Here is a 22,860-nt window from a genome sequence, read left to right on the forward strand (position 1 = left end):
CCTCCTCCCCTCATTTTTCATCAGCAACCACCCAGACTAAAATCAAGAAAAGATGACACAGTTACTACAATATTTAACAACAATAAAAAAGACAGTAAACCATAAACCAAATAGACATATGAATAAATAATTCTGAAAGTTTTTCTTTTTATCTTTCTTATGATGGTCTATTAATTTCTGTGTTATTGTTTTGTTGTTTGTTGTCATGAACTGTAAATGATGGCTGCCTCTCAATGATTTTTATCAGTTCAAAAAAAAATTTGAATCGGATTATGTTGCATGTAGGACAATTTTTTACATATGACATTTTAGAGATTTAATATTTTGAGAAAATTAAAGTTAAAGTACAAGAATATGTGACGGCCATATTTGGTCTCGACCTTTCTCCATGCTGTATCTTTCACATTACATTACAATCTGCCAAATAAAGCACCACATCCTCACAGTCACAATTGTGTCTTTATGATCCATATTTGACTGCAGACCATGTATGCTCAACCATGACGTGATGGCGTGGCCACTGATAGGCTCTACTATAATCCAGGAATGCTACTTTGGATGTATTTACATATTTTAGTGTGTGTGTTTTACAATCATCCAGTGTAGATAAACAAATCTTATTTCTATTCCTTCACCCATTTTCTGTGTTGTTCTCTGTATTCAAAGTATAAATATAATAAAATACAAAGTTTGGAAATTGGTATTTATCTGATAATTATATGTGTAACTATATGTTCTCTGCTTTCCTCTCCCTATCTGAGACCTCGGTCTGTTCTCCACCAAATCTCTGGTGGAGGCCAATGCGGAGCATGCAGTGGAAGTGAGGACTCAGGTTCAGCAGCCCGCTGATGAGAACTGGGATCCCTGTGGTTCCACGCAGACCTGGCCCTGCGAAAGCAGCCGCTCACACACCACCATCGCCAAATACGCTCTGTACCAGGCCTCCAGCTTCCAGGAGAGCCTACAGGTAGACATTTCCCCAATCATTAATTTATTTGTACTTCGTGTTTTCTTATAGTTACGATAAAAAATTTGGAGGTGTCCAGGACGGTCTCCAAACATCACAAAAAGAAGTAAGGATAACACCAGAGACTAAATAAAATATACACTAAGCCTGCTGAAAGTTGATCCTGTCTTTGTTTCATCTCTGGTGTATTTTTATATCCACACATATTGTGGGTAAATAGTGATGCATTTTATAATAATTCTTTTTTTTTAAAGATTATTTTTATAGCATTTTAGGCCACCGTGAGGAGTTCCTCTGCACATGGGCACATGCTCTACCAGGGGAGCTTCCCAGGCACCCCATTTTCACATAATCTTTGAAAAGGACTAAGCTTGAAAGTGAATTACATAGTCAGGGTGCGATTTGCCGGGGTGGGATGCGTGGAACTTCCCCCTTTCAGTTCTACATATCCCTGCCCTCCCCCCCTCAAAGTGACCAGTGCTACTTCACCAACAGACCATTACATTCCTAAAATAGAAGTATTTTAAACTAAGTAAAGCGCTGTAGCGTGAACACTCTAGAGTGGGAGATAAAACCCGAGCAGCGGTTGCTGGTTGTATTTAGCCGCTGCAGAGCTCCATGTCGCTGGCTACCAGCGGCAGTAGGGTAGCTTGGATTAAGACATTCCCGAGGAACGAAAAAGCGTTTCCTAGGTGAAAATAATGTGTTTTCTCTGCAAAGGGGAACTCTGCTCTCCTGCTTGAAAGCTCTGTATTTTCCATTGAATATTGAAGTGAATACAGTATTTAAGGATTTGGCATGCCTGGCGCTATATTTATGGTATTGCCAGGGGGATTTTATTCTTGTATATTTTTTTTGTTATGCATGATCAGCTGTTGGCCAACCTGTCAGCTAAGCTCATGTAGATGTGTTATAGGAGGAGAAGGAGAGCGAGAATGAAGATGAAGGAGAGCAGGCCAAGTCTTCAGACACATCAGCCGCCACTAAAGCTGCCCTGACATCAGCCAACCGTAAAGGCAGCCCTGCTTCGACTAAAGCCAGTTCTGCCACCATCCTAAGCAAAGCCCAACCCGTTAATGCCAACGGCACACCCAGGTTAGCACAAAACCGTGATCTGTCTGTACAAAGAATTCACTCTTGACGGTGGTAACAATACTCAACATCGGTATGTGGTCTCTTCCCCCCAGCTCAGAGCAGAAAGCATCTGGAAAAATCATAAAATTTGGGACCAATATTGACCTTTCTGACCCTAAAAGGTGAGATTTTGTTTCTAAATTCTGCCCGGTCAAACTGAGCTCCAGTGGTAAATTTGAGGTACTTGTACTTTACTTGTCGTGCATCTTTCTACTTGTACTCCACTATATTTCAGAGAGAAATATTACTCTAAATCAATCTGTCCGCTTTAGTTACTTACAACACAAAACACATATAGTTTTTTAAAGACAACGTTTTATTATAAATTAAACTATCCACCAATATAACAACCTACAAGTCCAGCTGAAATAATCAGCCCATTAAATACTTCAAAAGAATGGTTCCGATTGTTTCCAGTTCCTAAAATGTGACGATTTTTCTGCACTGAGTACGTTTACTTTTAATACTTTAAATACATTTTCCTGATGATACTTACATACTTTAACCTAAGTAACATTTTCAATGCAGGACCTTTACTTTACAGTGTGGTATTAGTACTTTTACTTAAGTAAAGGATCGCAATACTTCTTCCACCACTGCTGAACTCACTGAGGGTATTTGTAGTTTTGCATTACACGGCATATGTTTTAATTAGGTGGAAGCCCCAGCTCCAGGAGCTGCTGAAGCTGCCAGCTTTCATGCGTGTTGAATCCAGCAACAACATGCTCAGTCACGTCGGTCACACCATCCTGGGCATGAACACCGTCCAGCTCTACATGAAGGTGCCAGGCAGCCGCACGCCAGGTCAGTGTCTGTGTCTGACAGCACAGTTAGGCACTAGTGAACCTCTGACAGGGGGTTTCAAAGGAACGACGTTTTCTGAATGAAGAAACTGACTGTTTGCGCATCTCATCAGGTCATCAAGAGAACAACAATTTCTGCTCAGTAAACATCAATATCGGGCCCGGTGACTGTGAGTGGTTCGCTGTTCACGAGCACTACTGGGAGGCTATCAACAACTTTTGTGAGAAGTGAGTGAAGAGGCTTTTTAGCAACGCACGTAGCGATAAGCCACCGTTTCTGTGCATGCGGAAATTGCATTGTTGTCATCCCCAGGCATGGAGTAGACTACCTGACGGGGTCGTGGTGGCCAGTCCTGGAAGACCTCTACAGCTCCAACATCCCTGTGTACCGCTTCATTCAGAGGCCGGGTGACCTGGTGTGGATTAATGCGGGGACTGTGCACTGGGTCCAGGCAGTGGGCTGGTGCAACAACATCGCCTGGAATGTGGGGCCACTCAACTGTAAGCTAAAGAACAAAAAAAAAAAATTTGATGGAAAGACAGCAACTAAAAGCTTGACATTCATGTGTTGGTCTTTCTGTCAAATTGCAAGTTAAATACCCGTTAAATATTTGCTGCCTACTTTCAGTCTCACCACTGTTTGTGTTTTTTTGCACTTCCAGCGTACCAGTATCAGCTCACCCTGGAGCGCTATGAGTGGAACGCGCTAAAGAAGGTTAAGTCAATTGTTCCCATGATCCACGTTTCATGGAATGTGGCTCGGACCATCAAGATCACCGACCAGGATACCTTCAAGATGATCAAGTAAGATCTCGCAGTGCCAGACCCATCTCCACAGCGCTGGTCTGGCCGCACCAAACATATAGTTCATTCTAAGTTTTCTCCATATCTTTAAGACAAACATAAACGTCTTGGGTGGCTCTGAGCTCCAGACGCAGAGATGGTGGCTCTGCAAAATAGTCTCTGGAAGGAACATGTTTTGGGGAAGCATTTTCACCCTGCAAGAAAAAATGACACACACCATAATAAATAAAGTTCACACAATACAGTAACTTGAGCCATTCGAATTAGCTGGATACATGGTTAAACGGTATTTGCTCTTACCAGTGTGCCGCTGTGTGGATTTTGTCCATAGAAATCCTGCCAATCACTCCCACAACGTCCCATTTAGATAGCAAATGACATGAACGTATAATTATTCCCTGAAACAACCAAGCAGGCCCGCCTTGTTGCACAATCCAAATTTCCTTTAAAACTTGCCATTTTTAGCATCTAGCTTGCTAGCTCAGAGTGTGTTTGTCAGAGAATTGTTTCCCAAAGCAGGGAGTTGGAGAACGGCAACACACGGAGGGCGGAAGCGGGGGGGCAAAGCGTTTGCCTGTGTGTTTTGAGTGTGTGTTTGTTTACATCTTTCACTACCCGCTGCTCTGTCTCCCTCAGACACTGCCTGATGCAGTCCATCAAGCACATCCAGATTCTGAGAGACCAGCTGGTGGCTGCAGGGAAGAAGATCTGTTACCAGAGCCGCGTGAAGGACGAGCCAGCCTACTACTGCAATGAGTGTGATGTGAGTCCCTCCTACCCTGGCCTCACTGTCTGCCCATACAGGCACATTTGCATATATTGTGATGCTTGTGCCTGTATTCTCTTATACTGGCCATATTTAATGCTGGTCTCTAGACTTTATCCTTGCACTATTGGACTTATTTGCACTACCACCATGACACACACTCTGACAGACAGAGCACCTTACCTTACTATCTGTCTGTCCTGAAAAAAGATTTTTACCGATACCAATACATATGTTTGGTTATTTAAAAATCCGATATGCCGATATATCGGCCAAAATATATTTAAAAAAAAAAGAATTTTAAATCCGGAAATTTGTGACAAAACATAAACAGATTTCCCTACCATTATTTGTAGTTATTTATGGGTTCTCACTAAAATAATATGATAATAATTTGTTATAGTGTCACAACAGAACAGAGGAAGATGAAAATATATCAAAGTTCTAATAAATAAAATGTATAAAAATACAAACTTATGATAAGATATGAAACTTATTGTCCTTTGAACAAAAACACATTAACAACAAAAAAAAAATCAGTGTTGCCAACAGGGAGGTTGTAGAGCGCCCTCTGGTGGACAAACTACACAACGCAAACACTAATATCATGGTTGACAGTCCGTTTTTATTTTTTAAATAGTCATTTATCAGAATAATTTATTTGTCATTATAAATGATTCTGAAATGATATTTTAAATCGGCCATTATAAATGCCAATACAGACAGATTGGGAAATGCCTAATACTGGTCTTCCGATATATAGGTCGGGATCTATCTATCTATAGATGCGATTCTATCTATCTATCAATCAATCTATCTATCTCATAACAAACATATGAAATGCAGTACCAAAACTGTGTCTGTGCAGGTGGAGGTGTTTAACCTGATGTTTGTGACAAGCGAGAACAGCAGTAAGAAGAGCTACATGGTGCACTGCGAGGACTGTGCACGAGCTAAGAACCGATCGCTGGCGGGAGTCGTGGTGCTGGAACAGTATCGGATAGAGGAGCTGATGAGAACCTACGACACCTTCACGCTGGTTAGTCTCACTTTCAAATCTTGTACACTTACAGTAAACCAGAGTAGTTTTGAGAAAGGTTCTAAGACTAGACCAGGTACAAACAGGACTCCATATTTATTCTTCTACAGTGTAAAGCTGCAGGGCTGCAAGCAAAATGAAAAATGTATCACATATCAAATATGCTGAAAAAAAGATTAGATAACTCTAAAAACAGTGATGTTGCAAGATTTAGTACAATATTTTGAATTTGTTTTCTATTTCCCATTTCCCAAAGTAAAGATTTTAGATTATTTATTTTCTTTGAGTGCCCATTGGTTCAGTTCATGCAGATTTAAGAGTCTTGAAGCTTGCTTGCAAAGGGTGAGCCATTACATGAATACTTATAATTATATACTTATAATAGTTTATATGTGTATTTGTTGTCCCAGTTTACATTATTTGTTCCGTATCTGGGGGCAGTTTTTGGTTGGTGTAATTATTCCTCCTGTCCATACTGGTCAAAAAGAAATCCTTCCTTACTAAAGCAGTTCTAATGGAAGTGATGGGGTACAAACTCCACAGTGGCCAGCAAACACACGCATACACACACACACACACACAGACACACACACAGACAGCTTTTTTTAAGTAACCTGCTGAGCTCTGTCACTTCCTCTCTTTTTTTTCCTCTTTTCAGGCTCCAACTCCCTCTTCAAAGTGAGGACCCGTCCCTGGTGTCTTTCAGTCATAACCAAAACTCTAATGGCAGAACAAATGTTGTCTTCAAGGCAGTCTATTCCTGCAGACACTCACTGAATCAGCCAATCACGTTTACTCAGTATTGTTTACATCAATAAGATATGGACACTCAGCCAATCCAACCATAGCTCACTGTCTTCCCCATGCCAGCTGCTGATTGGACGTGTGTTTTGTAATAGAATGACTAGACTGGTACTTCTCATGACAAGCATTTCAGATATGTAAAAAAAAAAAAAAAAATGTAAGCACTGCTAGCACTGAAAATCAGGTTATATGTTCTACGGAAACTGCTGTGATTCAAAAGCATCAAGTAGCCGGTTCTGTGTATAAATCCAGGTACTTTTATGCAAATTCAGTATAACTTTTTTACACCAATCTAGTTATTCTACATGTCCATGAATTTGCTGTGATGCTGTTGTACCAGCAAGGGGAATCGCTTCACAGGAGAAGTAGCTGATTGTCACATTTGGCATCGTATTGGTTCCTGTTTTTGTTGTTTTTTGGTATTCAGGTAAACTCTGACATTTGTAATTCCTGTCTGCATACCTTTTGAGGTGCTATTCCAATCTAATTTATTCTTGTTAGATACTTTAGAAAAGTTTTACCAGCCTAGAAGTATACCACATTGGCCTTGCAAACTGTATTTAGAGGAGAGGTAATTAGAGGATTAAACACACAAATAAGGATTTATGTACGTATTTAAAAAAGAAAAAACTAATTAAAAAGTTGTACCAGTTTCTCTAAAATACGGGTTTACTAGAGAACTAATATGGTTTTATTGTTAGTTGGAAATGAAGTATGTAGATGAAAAATTAGACTATTATTTTTCACAATTCCAGCTAAATAGTCGTTGGTCAGGTTTCTACGATACGCCCGTAAAATAGACATAGTGTCTTTTTTATTTTTTGAATGGGAAAACAATCCCCCTTTTATACCTCCTTTTGTTTCCATGTTTTTGATTCTAGATGACAGAGAAAATAAATAATTGTACATTGTGAATGCATTTATGGGATACACAGTGGTGTGCATAGATGGTGTACAGGGGGGGGAGTCAACATTGATGTTGGTGTCAATGAAGTGCCCGTTACAGTCTGAAAAAAAGTAATATGTCCAAAGAGACACACAATCATAATCTTATCATGCAAAAGCCATTGAGGCCAAATAGATGAGCAGACTGAATGGCACCTCATTGTTTTCATTTTGCTCCAAACATCCGTCCTGATGAGGCTCCATGCACTGCCAGGGGGTTTCATATACTGTATTTCCAGTTTGTTGAAGAGCACATGACTTAACAAATGACAAGAAAGGCCCATCCATTGTTTGTTTGATGTCTTATTTTGATAAGGCTTCATAGTCTAACCTTTGGTTTTAAATGTTATAATGCAAGGGTGAGGTACAACTAAAAGCCTTGCTTCCTACATACACTGGGACTGTGTTCACATGTTATGATTTGGTGGGAAGTTAGGTTTATTTTCTATCATTTGAATAGAGGTTCAGCAGCATTACAGCTGTAAAGTCATTATATTGAAATCCCCCACAGATGACAACCTTCAGAGTTCAGCCCTGCCCTCATTAGTCTGTGCACACAATTTACTGTACTTAATGAATATGTTTCCAGGTTTACCAGAAGATTTATGTAGTTCTGATCTCAATCAAAAATCAAATTTGTATCTGGTCCAACTTGTCCACCTCAGTCGTTTTGTTTTGTTGTTGCTATGATGTAATACACCTTAAAAAATATTTGGTTTCAATTACTGCAATGGGAATTTCTTCCCACTTTTATACCTCTTTTTGTTGTCAGGTTCTGTTTTTTTGGGATTTCAGAGAAAATGAAAAAATTGTAAATTGCGACATTTATACTGTACATGGTTGTTTTCTTACATATTTATTGCATATCAAATGGTACTTCACTTGATAAGGGGCTACAAGGTATTTAAAAAAATAATAATGTGTGGATAGGGGAGGTGCAATCAGGGAGGTGGTTTGATTTTCATGGTGCTAGACCCCTCCTTGCCTCAATGCCCCTCATTAAACAGCATATAATCATATTTGGACATAAGTCAACTCAAACCAACCGGTTGGTGCTTAGATCCATTTCAACACAACATTTTGATGGTAACAGAAATGGAATGATGTCTTTGTACTGTATCTAACAGATGAATAAAAGATCTTTAAAAACGCTTTTTCATTGTATGAAATTCATAATCTTGTGAGGCATTAGTGGTTTTATGATGAGCATTAGCAGTAGTTGTAATTCTTGACACTTTTTCAGAGACTTTTAGGGATGTGACTTTTAATGACGTTGAGGTTTCGTTTATTTGTCTTGTCCTCATTATTGGAATTATTTGGATAGAAGGATGTAATAATGCTCTTTTTCCTCTTGACTTGTTTGATTTATGCTGCACTTATTGTTTTAAAAAAAAACTCACATAGAAGAAAACCTGAGCCAGACCTGTCTTAAATCCCTCTGTGATTTTTCTGTGACATATTGTATTGTTGTTCAAGAAAATAAAATGTTTTTGATAAATTATTCAACAATGAGTCTTTGCCTTTATCTGGTATTAGCTCTTGGGGCAATAGAGGGAATGCAAACATGGAATGTGTTTCATTGAAAAACGTTTACGGCATAATTCAATGCCATAAACTTTATAAAACACAGTTCAATACAATTTGCATGTGTTCTCGAAAGCCATTATTTTTAGTTAGAGCATGTTGTGGTACTATATAAACAGCCTACTGTGAGAGTATCAACATTTTAAATCAACAGAGAAATGCACACAGCTAATTTAATTTTAGAAACTGTGCCTTTAAACAAGTCGCCAGAATATCTGTTCAGTTGTGATGTCACAACTAAACTGTAAAAAGGTAACTGCAGCTGCAGTGCCATTAAAGCCATTCCCCAAGGTATCTTTAAAGTAAAGGTATAAGGCAAAACAATTTTTTTTTAATATTAAGCACGTAAACATGTTCAAATAGAAACCAAATGCAAATATGGACCTGGATATGTGCTTGATATGTCCCCTTTAAGTACTTAATAGGCATGAAACTTCCATGTGAAATTAGTTTTAATATTATTATGAACTCAATGTAAACATGTAGATACTGAATCCTTATGACTCTCTTGCAGAGAGGCTGACATGTGCTGACTTCTGGGTTTGTTGTCTGGCTCTTTTTAGGAATGGCAGTCCACCATTTTGGTTCAGACTGAAATATCAACCATAGAAGGAATTGCCCTGCACTTTAGCAGAGATATCCATGGTGCCCTTGGGGGAAATCCTGTTGACTTTGGTGGCTATTTCCTTTAGCACTACCAGCAGTCAGAATGTCAACAACTGTTAATGGATTGCCATGAAGGTTGGTATAGATTGTAACGTTTTAAAACTATAGACAGACCAGTTGGTACACATATTCATGCACTCCTCATGTAGAATTCATTTAGCAACATTATCTAGTCAAATTTATAATTTGTCCACCTGCAAAACTAATAAGTATGACAATTCCATCAGCCTCAGCTTGACTTTGTGTTTAGTGCTAATTATCGAATGTTGCATGCAAACAAGCTAAACTAAAATGGTCAGCATTGTCACTGTGAGCATGTTAGCATTCAGCTCAAAGCACTACTGTGCATTGAATGTCCTCACAGAGCCCCTAGCATGGCTCTAGACTCTTGTTTTCTGTTATCAGGTTTGAAAGGGTGTTAGCCTGCGACACTGAGCCATGCATACATTTTGCCTGCAGAGTGTGTTGTAACGTGGGCTTCAACCAACACTACCTGATCTAAGATCTGTCATCTTAGTCTTTTTTCCACAGAGGACGACAATGGAAAAAGTAATTCAGTATTCACTGCTTTAAGGACCTGCAGTCTTATTTTGTGCTATGCCCCATAGGTGCCTCAAGGGACGGTATCCCACAAACACCCTGGTGGACACCGGTGGTTAGGGAAGCAGTCTGACTAAAAAAGGAGTCTTTCCGGGATATGCTATCCAGGAGGGATCCAGTTCAGAGAAGACACTGGAGAGAGACTTTTGGTCGGCACCAAGGTGCTTCTGGAAAACCTTTCGCCACCTCAAGATGGGGAAGCGGGAACCATCCAAACTGTGTGCAGTAAGGATGGGATGCTGTTGACTTCGACTGAGGAGGTATTAGGGCAATGGAAGGAGCACTTTGAGGAACTCCTAAATCCAGCTGACACGTCCTCTATGGTAGAGGCAGAGCAAGCAGGAGGATGATAGTTGTCAATTTCCCTGGTGGAAGTCGCTTAGGTAGTTAAACAACTCCTCAGTGGCAAAGCCCCAGGCACTGATGAGATCTCTCCTGAAATGCTGAAAGCTCTGGGTGTTGAGGGGCTGTCTTGGTTGACACGCCTCTTCAACATTGCGTGCAGAGGCGTGTCACAGACCGGGGTGGTGGTTCCCCTCTTCAAAAATGGGGACCAGAGGTTGTGTGCCAATTACAGCGATATCACCATACTGTGGTGCTTTAAAGGAGGTTTGGCCGACAGTTGAACCTCGGGTTGAAGAGGAACAATACGGATTCCGTCCTGGTCGTGGAACATCAAATCAGATCTTCACTCTCGCAAGGATCCTGGAGGGAGCCTCGGAGTAGGCCCAACCTGCCTACATGTGTTTTGTTGATCTGGAGAAGGCGTATGTACGGGTCCTCTGGAAGATACTTTGGGAGGTGCTGCTGGAGTATGGGGTGAGGGGTCTCTTCTCAGGGCCATCAAATCTCTGGATGACCAAAGCGAGAGCTGTATCGTGGTTCTCAGCAGTAAGTCGGACTGGTTTCAGGTGGTGGTTGGCTCTGCCAGGGCTGCGCTTTGTCACCAATCCTGTTTGTATGGACAGGATATCAAGGCGTAGTCGGGGTGGGGAGGGGTTGCAGTTTGGTGGGCTGGGGATCTCATCGCTGCTTTCAGCGGATGATGTGTTCCTGATGCCATCATTGGCCTTCAGCACTCACTGGATCGTTTCACAGCCAAGTGTGAAGCGTGTGAGATGAGGATCAGCACCTCTAAATCTGAGGCCACGGTTTTCAGCAGGAAACCAATGGAGTGTCTTCTTCAGGGAGGGAGTGAGTCCTTACCCCAGGTGAAGGAGTTTAACTACCTTGCGGTCTTGTTTGTGAGTGAGAGGACAATGGAGCGAAGATTGCTGGGTGAATCGATTCATTCAATTTATTGCACCGTTGTGACGATAAGAGAGCTGAGCCAGAAGGCAAAGCTCTCTATCTACCGTTCATTTTTCATTCCTACCCTCACCTATGGTCATGAAGGCTGGGTCCTGACCGAAAGAGCGAGATCCAGGGTACAAGCGTCGAGATGCCCCGATGGATGGATGGATAGATGGATGGACTGATGGATGGCCCCTGGCTGCCTTTAAGTCACAGTCTGCAGCTGCTGGCCACTGGGGGGTTCCACTGGACCAGTTTGCTTAAGGCTATCTTTTGGGAGGAGAAAGTGATACTCATTCATTTTTCCTGATACCATCTTGTCAACCTAAACCTGTTGAAAATCTAAAAAATAACAGAAAGATATGTCAAAAAACATTATTTGTCTTTTTTTTATAGTGTGACGTAAATGAAATGACCAAGCTGTACCTACAGTGATACAAGCCAGGTTATAAACTAAAATAACATTACAAATATAGACTGAAATTTTCCTTTCTGGTTGCTATTTTCTTGCCATTTGTTTTTATCTCAGTCTCCAGGTTTTGAGGGCATGAGATTGCCAAAACTGCAGATGCGGGGACATCTCATCGTAGAACGTGGACACAGCAGCGGATATCCCGGTTCCAAGGACAGGAAGACTGCTCTTCCTCTACCAGCCCCCTCAGACATTGACACACACATATAAACAGAACACTTGGGCATTGTTATTGACATTGCTCTTGCATTTATTTAGTTGAGCAATAGTTGCACGGACTCTTTGATAATGTTTCTATTAAAATGCCCTTATTCTCTTTGGGGAGTATATATCTATACCCCAGTGAAGAAATAGTAAATATACAAAGCAGGAAGAAAAAATGAGAGTTCATATCAAACTACAAATTTCACCCTTTGAACCAAGCCTCTCTGGTTACTTATCAGTCCCATGATAGCGTCTTCCCCCCACCAAATTAGTCATGGCCGAGCCCCCCTCACACTCCGTACATCCTCATCCTCATTTCCCTATGTTTTCTGAAAGCAGAGCTCTGTTTTCCATCAAAAGGTCAAGGGCCAACCCTCTGTTATTCCTGCTTTCCCATTACCTTTTATTTTCAGAGATCTGTGCTTTTGAAGTAGTTAAATAGTGCTGTATCATGGTTTATGCCCTCAAAGTCTATACTACTACTACTACTATACTACTACTACATGGAGTGTAGCATCTGCATTGTATGTAACAGTCCGTTTCAAAGCCACAAAAAGGCTTTACTGGCAGTTTGTGAGATTTTCATTGGCGTGAACATCAATATTAAACCAGCTCAGTTGTTTCAAATTTTTTTCTAAACCCACGTTATCAGTGTTTGACAGTGGAGTAGAGAAAGTGCCCAGTGAGTGTGTAAACTCTAATGTGTTGTGGATTGGGCAGCATACCCTGACTCCTCTAATCTATCCAAATAAACACTCTTCCTCCCTCCCCCTGGTTCTCAGGGGTTATCATGGCAACCCTCCTATTCTCCCCTGCCCCGACACTAACAGCAGCCTTTAACAAAGCACAGCCTGCTTTCTGTGCATTTGCATTAGAGGCAACACAGGATACACACTCACGTGCAACCGCTTGCACACTCAATCATATCTCAAACTGGAGTCGGAGTGAGGAAACAGAATGTCAGGGAAGGAAGCGCTGAAGCCAGTGGGAAAGCAGAATTTGCCTCCAGTCTGCAGAGCTCTTTTCTGACCCGTTCTACAGGAGGTCTCAGGGAGAAGTTTAGCAAATATCTGATGACATTTTTAAAACTAGGCCAAGACACAAAACAAGAAGATTTTAGATTTAGTTAAGTACTAGAAACTTGACTCGGATAGCACTCTCAGGATCTGGAGATTCAAACAGAGAAGTCATAAATCAGGAGGAAATTCTTAAAATTCTCTTTGTCTCTGACCCCTCACCGCTCTCCAGGTCTTTCAGAGTATCAACATCTGCTGCACCATCAAGCTGAAAGAGGACACATCATCAGGTTTACCACACAGTGAGTACCACATACTCTGTTACCATTTCTTTTTCAATGAAACTTAAAGAAAGAAATGTGTTTTCTGTTGAAGAAACAGAAAAGTGCCTATCCTTACGCTAATAAAATGGTTTAGTTTGCTTGAATGCATCCCACTAATGTTATTCCTGATTTGGGAGAGTTAGGTTTGATTTATGAAGATCAATCTGGAAATAAGGAAGGCTGAATTGATGACATAATCAAATGGCAAGTGTTTGTGAGTGTATGTCAGCAAAGTCTATCTTCCATTCAATCATGGAGCAGCTCAAACAGAACACCTTAAAAACAACAGCAATCCAAAGAAAGTTCTTAATTCCATTATTAGAGAATCTCTAAAAGACTTTTAAAGAGCAGCAAACCTTTAAAATCAGAATCGTCTAATTTTGTATTGCCGTTTTAGTGAAAAAGGCATCGCAAGCTATAAAGCTGACGATGGACTGGGTGTTCAAATTTAGTGAACTGCAATTTAATTAAAATGATGTTGACGGACAGAACAAAATTAAAAAAGTTGCTTGTAAAACTCTTGGTGCTTGGCATGATACCACTAGCTGCTAACACACTTGGGAACAGAAGGAAATGGTGTAATATGCGCCTGTCATTTTCTCATCACTGAGTTTAGAAAATAAAGGTGAACTATAACTTTTCCATGACCTTAATAGGGTCTATAAAGGTTTTCCAGCCGTTCCTGGCTCATTGTTCTGGGTCGTGCTTATCCTGGAGTTTGGAGGTGGGGTCAGTGGAGCCCCATTTCCTCGCAGTCAGAGCTCTACAGTTATCATTGCTGACTTTCTACACCTTTTACCACATTATTTGTTCATGGATTAGCTCCTTGTAGCGTTCCAGGATTCTAGGGATAGACCGAAGAATTCTGGGTATACAGGGAAGTGAAACAACATTTTAGAACAGAAAAAAGACAAACTATATTATGGATCTCTTCTTTTCAACAAAGTGCAGACACCTAAAATACTTGGCACACTGTGATACATACACATCATCTAACAAAGTTGTGTTCATGTAGGCTTGCAATCCCTACAGTGGGATTAAATTAAAGTCATTCACTGCAATGCAGAGTATTATAGGTAGATTTATTATTTACTTTGGGCTAAAACTGTTTTTTCTGCCCTGCAGAATAGACCGCAAGGAAATATGAGTCTTTCAAAGACCGGGACACTGGAGAAGACGGAGCAGGCCCTCTCTGACCCGGGCTCCCCCTCCAGAGTGGGGTCAGGGGTCGTGGTGCCACCTCCCTACTCTCTGGGCGGCAGCGAAGCCGCTGAACCCCCCCTGGAGTTAAGAGGCTCTCTGGACTGCTGGGCATGCTCTGTGCTGGTCACTGCACAGAATATGATAATAGCACTGATTAACGGGGGGCTGGCCAGCATCATATTTGGCACCATCCTCACCCCTGCTCTTGTCATGATCATATTCGGCTTCCTCTGCCACTCCACGGTAACAATCCCCTGTGGAATGTTTTTTTTTGGTTTGACCGACAGAAGTGTGAGATTACACAGATTTGGAAAAAAAAATAACTCTGACTGGTACTTTTTGTCCAAATTCCACACTAGCCTACATACTACTAGCATGCAGTCATGAGATGTATAGTTTCTAAAGTTACATACTTCAGTACTAAAAGGAAATGATGTAGACTGTCCATCAAACTGTGAATTTCAGTCTCACTGCACAAGGAGAAAGGAAAATGTTTTTTCAGAAATTTGAAACTGTTTTTCAAGATTATACTAGATTTTCCTAGAGCGTAATTAAAACAATTTTTTGCAGCTGTGACTAAGCTGCTCTAGTGCCTTTATGCAAAGCATTGTGGGACAGTGGTGCACCCCAGCACATAAAATCCACCATGTGTAGTGCATGCTGAATGTTTTAAGTATACTTATTTACTGACTCATCCAGTGTTAAAACTAACTGAAAAACTAGATGTGTGTGTGTGTGCGTGTGTGTGTGTGTGTGATTTTTACATCCATGCAATTACTCATCCATCTCCCTCTATTCTGGCTCCCCAGGTGCAGCCCCATGGCACATCTCTGTATTGCTCAGACATGCTGGACGACGGTGGCTGCGTGGCTCTTCTGGTTGTGGGCTTTCTGTTGCTCACCCCTCTGCTGGTCCTCGCACTCGCCGCCTACTGCCGCCTGGCCCGACACCTCCAGCTGGGAATGTGTTTCATTCCGTACAGCCGCGCCGTCTACAAGAACCAGCCCCCCTCACGCCACAGGAAGGCTGACGCAGGAGGCTGCTGTGGCCAGCAGGGTGCTTCAGAGAGGGAGGGGAAGGGTAGCGTGTGGGTGTAATAGAGGAGAGGAGGATGGTGTATGGTTGTAATATGCATCCCTGTTTAATGATGATTTAAGGATTTCTTTCTATTAGTTTCTATTTCTAAAGCCATTGTAAAAAGCCATAATTTTTCCTATCATTTGTAGTGTTTGTTTAAAAGGCAATGTTGCTTTTTCTATACATTTCCACTGTATTGAATGTATTTTATACCTTTTTACAATAAAGTGTAAATCCAGCTGTCGAGCTTTCTGTTTCACACAGACACCTAGAAACTGAAACAGGACGGACTGTACTTCATGCAAGAGAAGTAGGTGAAGTGTAAATAATTCATTGACTAGAGGACACAGATAGAAGATTTGTGTCCAATGCAAACTTTCATACAACACCATTATTGTAAGTCTGTGAATTTGGATTGTAGAGGCCTTTAAGTGATGAGGGTAAACAGAGGGTCAATAGTTCTTTAGCTGGCAAACACATGTTCTATGTTTCATGTTCTATGTTTCTAGACAGAAAGGTATGTGTCTGGTTCATAGGTCATCGTCTATTCACATTGGCCATTAGAGTTCTAAGTTAAAGCAAGCACACTGTACCTAAATACTAACAGAGCTATGTATCACAGCTTTATGTTAACAGTTTCATTGAGTGGATGCAGATTTAGCATCAGATTTTTTTCAACATACTATACTGAATGTGATATGAATGAATGAAAATTTGAATTTTTTATGACTTTTTCTGAAATACGATACCATGACTTTAAAAAAAAAATACTATGTTATGACTCGTTTGCAGGTCCAATATACTGAGTGACAACATATTGACTTTTCTGCCAAGCTATGACCTTTTATTGACACTGCACATACTATGACTGTTTTATCCCTTTTCTTCGAAAAAAGTTTGATATGCTATCTATGATTCTATGTAGGCACTTTTTTGACATACTGTGGAATGACTTTTTTATCCTTTTTTTTGACATGCTATACTATGACTTTTTTATCACTTCTTTCAACATACTATACCATGACTTTTTTCACTTTTTCTGATATGATATACTGTGACTTTTTCATCACTTCTTTTTACCATGTGCTATACTATGACTTTTTTACATGCTTTACTGTTGTTTTGTCATATATGCTATGACTTTTATTTAACTTTTTTCAACATACTATACTATGATGTTTACAACAGACTATACTATGACTTCTTCATCACTTTATTTTACAATGTACTAAACTACTTTATTTAAGCATGATGCTATACTGTGACATTTTTATCAATTTTTTACATGCTATACTATGATGTTTTCATCACTTTTTTCGACATACTATACTATAACTTTTTTTACATGCAATATTTTTATTTTTTTTGACATACTATTCTATGAGTTTTTCATCACTTTCTTTCAACATAGTAAACTATGACTTTTTCTGACATGCTATATAAACAGCGACTTTTTAATAAAAAAAATTCTGACATGCTATACTATGACTTCTTAATCACTATTTTGACATACTATACTATGACTTTTTTTGACAGGCCATGGTTTTACTTTTCATCACCTTTTTTACAACATGCTATACTATGACTTTTTTATCACCTTTCTGACATTTTACACTGTGAATTTTTCATTTTTTTCAACATACTTTACTGTGACTTTTTCGACATGCTATACTATGACTTTTTTATCAACTTTTTAGAGATACTATAATATGACTTTTTTTTATCAATGTTCTTTGACAAACTATACTGTGACTTTTTTTTGACGTTTTCATCACTTTTTTTAGAAAGTGCTGTACTTTGACTTTTTTATCACTTTTTTAACATACCATGCAATGACCTTTTCACTTTTTCAACATGCTATCCTTTGAGATTTTTATCAATTTTGTTAGTGATACTATAACATGACTTTTTATCAATATTCTTTGACATACTATACTGTGACTTTTTTTACTTTTTCAGAAGTTTTCATCACTTTTGTTAACATACTATACTATAACTTTTTTTAACGTACTATACTATAACTTTTTCATCACTTTTGTTTTACGTACAATACTATAACTTGTCTTACATGCTATATTATTTTTTTTTAACTGCTATACTAGGACTTTTATTTCACTTTTTTTGGACATACCACAGCATGACTTTTAACAATTTTTTTTGACATGCTAAACTTTGACTTTTTCATCACTTTTTTATACTATGCTGTACCATGACATTTTTATCACTTTTTTCAACATGCTATACTATGACATTTTTTACTTCTTTGACTTACTACACTATGACTTTTTTCAAAATACTATACTATGACTTTTTTCGACAGGCTATACTATGACTTTTTTATCACTTTTTTCGACATACTTTACTATAACTTATTTTGACATACTATGACTTTTTCATCACTTTTGTTATGACATGTTATACTATGACTTTTGATCCCTTTTTTTTTACATACTACACTATCACTTTTTCTTCACTTTTATTTCGACATGCTATACTATGACTTTTTTTATCACTTTTTCAACATACTATGCTATTACTTTTTTCACTTGTTCAACATGCTATACTATGACTTTTTTAATCACTTTTTTTTCAACATACTTTACTACAACTTTTTTTGACATGCTATACTATGACTTTTTCATGACTTTTGTTATGACATGTTATGCTATGACTTTTTCATCACTTTTTTTTTTACATACTACACTATCACTTTTTCTTCACTTTTATTTCGACATGCTATACTATGACTTTTTTTTATCACTTTTTCAACATACTATGCTATTACTTTTTTCACTTGTTCAACATGCTATACTATGACTTTTTTAGTCACTTTTTTAACATGCTATACTACGACTTTTTTTTTACATGCTATACTATGACTTTTTCCTCACTTTAATTGTACGTACAATATTATAACTTTTCTTACATGCTATATTATTATTTTTTTAAATGCTACACTATGACTTTTATTTCACTTTTTGGACATACTATAGCATGACTTTAAACAATTTTTTTTGACATACTAAACTTTCACTTTTTCATCACTTTTTTATACTGTAATGTACCATGACATTTTTATCACTTTTTTTAACATGCTATACTATGACATTTTTCACTTCTTTGACTTACTATACTATGACTTTTTTCAAAATGCTATACTATGACTTTTTTTGACAGGCTGCACTATGACTTTTCCATCACTTTTTTAAGAATGTCCTACACTTCAACTTTTTTTATTACTTTTTCAACATACTGTGCTATGACTTTTTTCCTTTGTTCAACATGCTATAGAATGACTTTTTTTATCACTTTTTTTATGACATGTTATACTATGACCTTTTAATCACTTTTTTTGACACACTACACTATCACTTTTTTGACATGCAACACTGTGACTTTTTTCTCACTTTTTTCAACATACATTACTTTTCTTTTACACAAGGCTGTGGCTCAGTGGTACAGCGTCCGCCTGCCTTGTATGGGTAGTGGTTCAATATCTGGCCCTACAGTACCATTTGGCTTTTTAATCAATTTGTTTCTGACATGCTATACCATAACTTCTTTATCACTTTTTTGACATACTGTACTATGACCTTTATTGACACGCTATAGTTTTACTTTCACATCGCTTTTTTTTAATGTGCTATACTTTGACTTTTTAATCACTTTTCAACATACTATGCTATGACTTTCTTCCCTTTTTCAACATGCTATACTATGACAGTTTTGTAAATTTTTTTAGCGATACTATAACATGACTTATTGTCAATATTCTTTGAAACACTATACTGTGACTTTCTTAATTTCTTCGGACGTTTTCATCACTTTTTTTAACATACCATACTATGACTTTTATATCACTTTTTTCGACATACCACAGCATGACTTTTTAATCAATTTTTTTGACATGCTATATTATGACTTTTTTCGACAGGGTACACTATTACTTTTTCATCACTATGAAACAGGCTATGCTATGACATTTTTCACTTTTTTTGACATACTATGCTATGACTTTTTACAAAATACTATACTATGACTTTTTTCGACAGGCTATACTATGACTTTTTCATCACTTTTTTTAGAATGTGCAATACTTCGCCTTTTTTATCACTTTTTCAACATACTATGCCACAACTTTTTTCACTTGTTCAACATGCTGTACCATGACGTTTTATCACTTTTTTTCAACTTTCTATACTATAACTTTTTTACATGCTGTACTATGACTTTTTCCTCACTTTTGTTATGACATGTCATACTGTGACTTTTTAATCACTTTTTTTTGACACACTACACTATCACTTTTTTGACATGCTATACTATGAATTTTTCTTCACTTTTATTTTGACATAATATACAATATGACTTTTTTCACTTTTTACTATACAATGACTTCTTTTGACATGCTGTAGTATGACTTTTTTATCACTTTTTTCAAAATACGTCACTTTTTGTTTTGCACGTGGCTGTGGCTCAGGGGTACAGCGTTTGCCTGCCAATTGTAAGGGTGGTGGTTCAATCCCTGGCACTACAGTCCCATTTTGAAGTGTCTTTGTGCAAGACACTGAACACCAAGCTGCTGATGCGCAGGTGGCACCTTGTTTGGCCACAGTGTGTGAATGGTTCCTGTACTATGTAAAAGCCTACATAAAAACAGTCCTTTCAACATACTATGCTATGTCTTTATTGAACATAACATGACTTTTTTACTATGACTGCTAAACTATTATTTTTACTGACTTACTAAACTATGACTTTTTTATCACGTTTTTTGACATACTATACTATGACGTTTTTAGCACTTTTTTTTGACATGCTATAACCTTTTTCATGTGCTAGTCTATGATTTTTTTCAACATGCTAAACCATAGCTTTCAAAATACTATACTACGACTTTTTCAACATGCTATACTATGACATTTTATGTCTTTATTCAACAAACTATACCATGACTTATTTGACATGCTATACCATAACTTTTGTTAACACTTTTTTGACAGTCTATATTATAGCTTTTTCAACATCCTATAATATGATTGTTTTTCATACTTTTCTATTACTTCTATGTCCTTGTACAACATACTACATACTATGACTTTTTTACCAGTTTTTTGACATACTATACTATGACTTTTTTGTCTTCATTCGACTAAACTATACTATGACTTAGTCGACATGCTATACTATGACTTTTTTACAATTTTTTTGTTCAAAATACTATACTATGACTTTTTTGTCTTCATTCGTCAAACTATACTATGACTTAGTCGACATGCTGTACTATGACTTTTTAATAATTTTATTTGAAATGCTATACTTTTTTTATCACTTTGTTTCGACATACTATACTATGACTTTTCATGTCTTTATTAAACATACTATACTGGGACTTTTATACTATGACTTTAATACTATGACTGCTAAACTATCGCTTTTTCCGAGTTACAACACTATGACTTTTATGTCACTTTTATTCAACATTTCAACATTGACACTTTTTCGAAATGCTATACTATGACTGTTTCCCCACTATTTTTTAGACATGCTATACCATGACTTTTTTTCACTTTTTTCAACATGCTGTTCCATGACTTTTATACCACTTTTTTTGACGTACTATACTATGACTTTTTCAATATACTATACTATGATTTTTTATCACTTTGTTTCAACATACTGTACTATGACTTTTTTGTCTTTATTCAACATACTATATACTATGACTTTTTTACCACTTTTTTTACATACTATACTATGACTTTTTTCAACAAGCTATGCCATGACTTTTGAATGTCTTTATTCAACATACTATACTATGACTTATTTGAAATGCTATACTATGAATTTTTCAACATACTGTACTATGATTTTTTTCACTTTGTTTTGACATACCATACTATGACTATTTCCTGTCTTTATTTAACGTACTCTACCATGACTTTTATACTATGACTGCTATATTATGACTTTTTCCAACATGCTACACTATGACTTTTTATCACTTTTTTTGACATACTATGACTTTTTTGACATTGTATACCATGACGTTTTTCAACATGCTTCACTATGACTTTTATGTCTTTATTCAACATACTACATGTGACTTTTTCAAAATGCTATACTATGCCTTTTTTTACCACTTTTTTCGACATTCTATACCATGACTTTTTTCCATACTATACTTCAACATTTTTATGACTTTATTTAGTGTGCAGATGTGTTGCAATAGCAGCATGTCTTAACACAATGCCTATCATTTGTCATACGGTATTTTCATTGTGTGAGTGCTGATTCAGCAACATTCACAGTAGTGACATCTGATTCGTCATTATTGTGTGAAAAATTGCATTAATATTCCACTTTTGGTTCATATATTATTGGTGTTATTTCGCATTTCAATGATATGTATACTAATTTAAGTCATTACCACTTTTCAAACTATTCTCACACCTTCTTCTTACTTACTTATCACTAGCTTTTAAAGCAATTCTAGCAATTTCTAGTTCTGATTTGTACTTACATCATGGATGACTTGATATGTAGGCTACTTTGTTGTGAGTGTGGTTATTATATTTATTAACTTTCTAAAAAATATGCAACCTTGTCAAATAAATATTTGTTTGTCAAACGTATACAGTATATATTTTATATAGAATGTAGTAATACATTTCAAGTCACACCAAATAACTGATGTTGGTATCAAAGAATGACTCTCAACAAAGGAGTTAGCTTTTTTTTTACATTCACATCTACTGGTGACTGTTGCATATTTTTGCCATATCTAAAACACATTGACTGAGAGGGTAAATTTAGTTTTTGAATCAACATTAATCAATATGATTATATTCTAAGCAGTATATTCAAATGATGTTCAATATTCAACATGTGTGATGAATATTTAAGTTCAGCAATTAATATTACTGTTATGAGTATGGGAGTCTGTCCCGTTGTGTTTGTTCAAGAGATACATGTTTGGAAGTATATACTACAGGTTATTATTATACATATTATGCAATAATTCACATGGATACAGTACATATTACAATATGATACTGTTTCTGACATTTCTATTAATCCAAGAGAGTGCATTGTGTTAAAAGATCCATATTACAATGTTACATAATAATTTACAGGTTATTGCAATAGCAGGTTTTTAT

The 22,860-nt window shown here is 37.5% G+C and overlaps 2 protein-coding genes across 8 annotated transcripts in view; both read left to right on the forward strand.

Moving 5' to 3' along the window:
• The window catches only part of kdm6bb (lysine (K)-specific demethylase 6B, b), a 24,383-nt gene extending 15,620 nt beyond the window's left edge, over positions 1 to 8,763 (forward strand). For 6 of the 7 annotated variants that reach the window (XM_034890960.1, XM_034890961.1, XM_034890959.1 and 3 more), the window contains 10 exons: positions 762 to 967; positions 1,884 to 2,062; positions 2,155 to 2,223; positions 2,757 to 2,905; positions 3,018 to 3,132; positions 3,218 to 3,405; positions 3,567 to 3,708; positions 4,345 to 4,471; positions 5,343 to 5,513; positions 6,172 to 8,763. In XM_034890960.1, coding sequence (XP_034746851.1) covers positions 762 to 967; positions 1,884 to 2,062; positions 2,155 to 2,223; positions 2,757 to 2,905; positions 3,018 to 3,132; positions 3,218 to 3,405; positions 3,567 to 3,708; positions 4,345 to 4,471; positions 5,343 to 5,513; positions 6,172 to 6,195 — 1,370 coding nt within the window. In that variant the 3' untranslated portion in view covers positions 6,196 to 8,763. Of the gene's footprint in view, positions 1 to 761; positions 968 to 1,872; positions 2,063 to 2,154; positions 2,224 to 2,756; positions 2,906 to 3,017; positions 3,133 to 3,217; positions 3,406 to 3,566; positions 3,709 to 4,344; positions 4,472 to 5,342; positions 5,514 to 6,171 lie in introns of those variants that run through there. The other variant, XR_004659180.1, reaches the window with a different exon arrangement.
• Positions 8,764 to 12,917: 4,154 nt separating this feature from the next.
• Positions 12,918 to 15,944, forward strand: tmem88a (transmembrane protein 88 a). The gene is made up of 3 exons (XM_034890968.1): positions 12,918 to 13,399; positions 14,546 to 14,866; positions 15,433 to 15,944. Exons 2-3 carry the CDS (start codon positions 14,564 to 14,566, stop codon positions 15,718 to 15,720), a joined length of 591 nt encoding a protein of 196 aa, XP_034746859.1. The 5' UTR covers positions 12,918 to 13,399; positions 14,546 to 14,563; the 3' UTR covers positions 15,721 to 15,944.
• The last annotated feature ends 6,916 nt before the right edge of the window (positions 15,945 to 22,860 follow it).

Source organism: Etheostoma cragini, chromosome 13 (genome assembly GCF_013103735.1).
Source record: "Etheostoma cragini isolate CJK2018 chromosome 13, CSU_Ecrag_1.0, whole genome shotgun sequence".
In the NCBI taxonomy this organism is placed as follows: Eukaryota; Metazoa; Chordata; class Actinopteri; order Perciformes; family Percidae; genus Etheostoma; species Etheostoma cragini.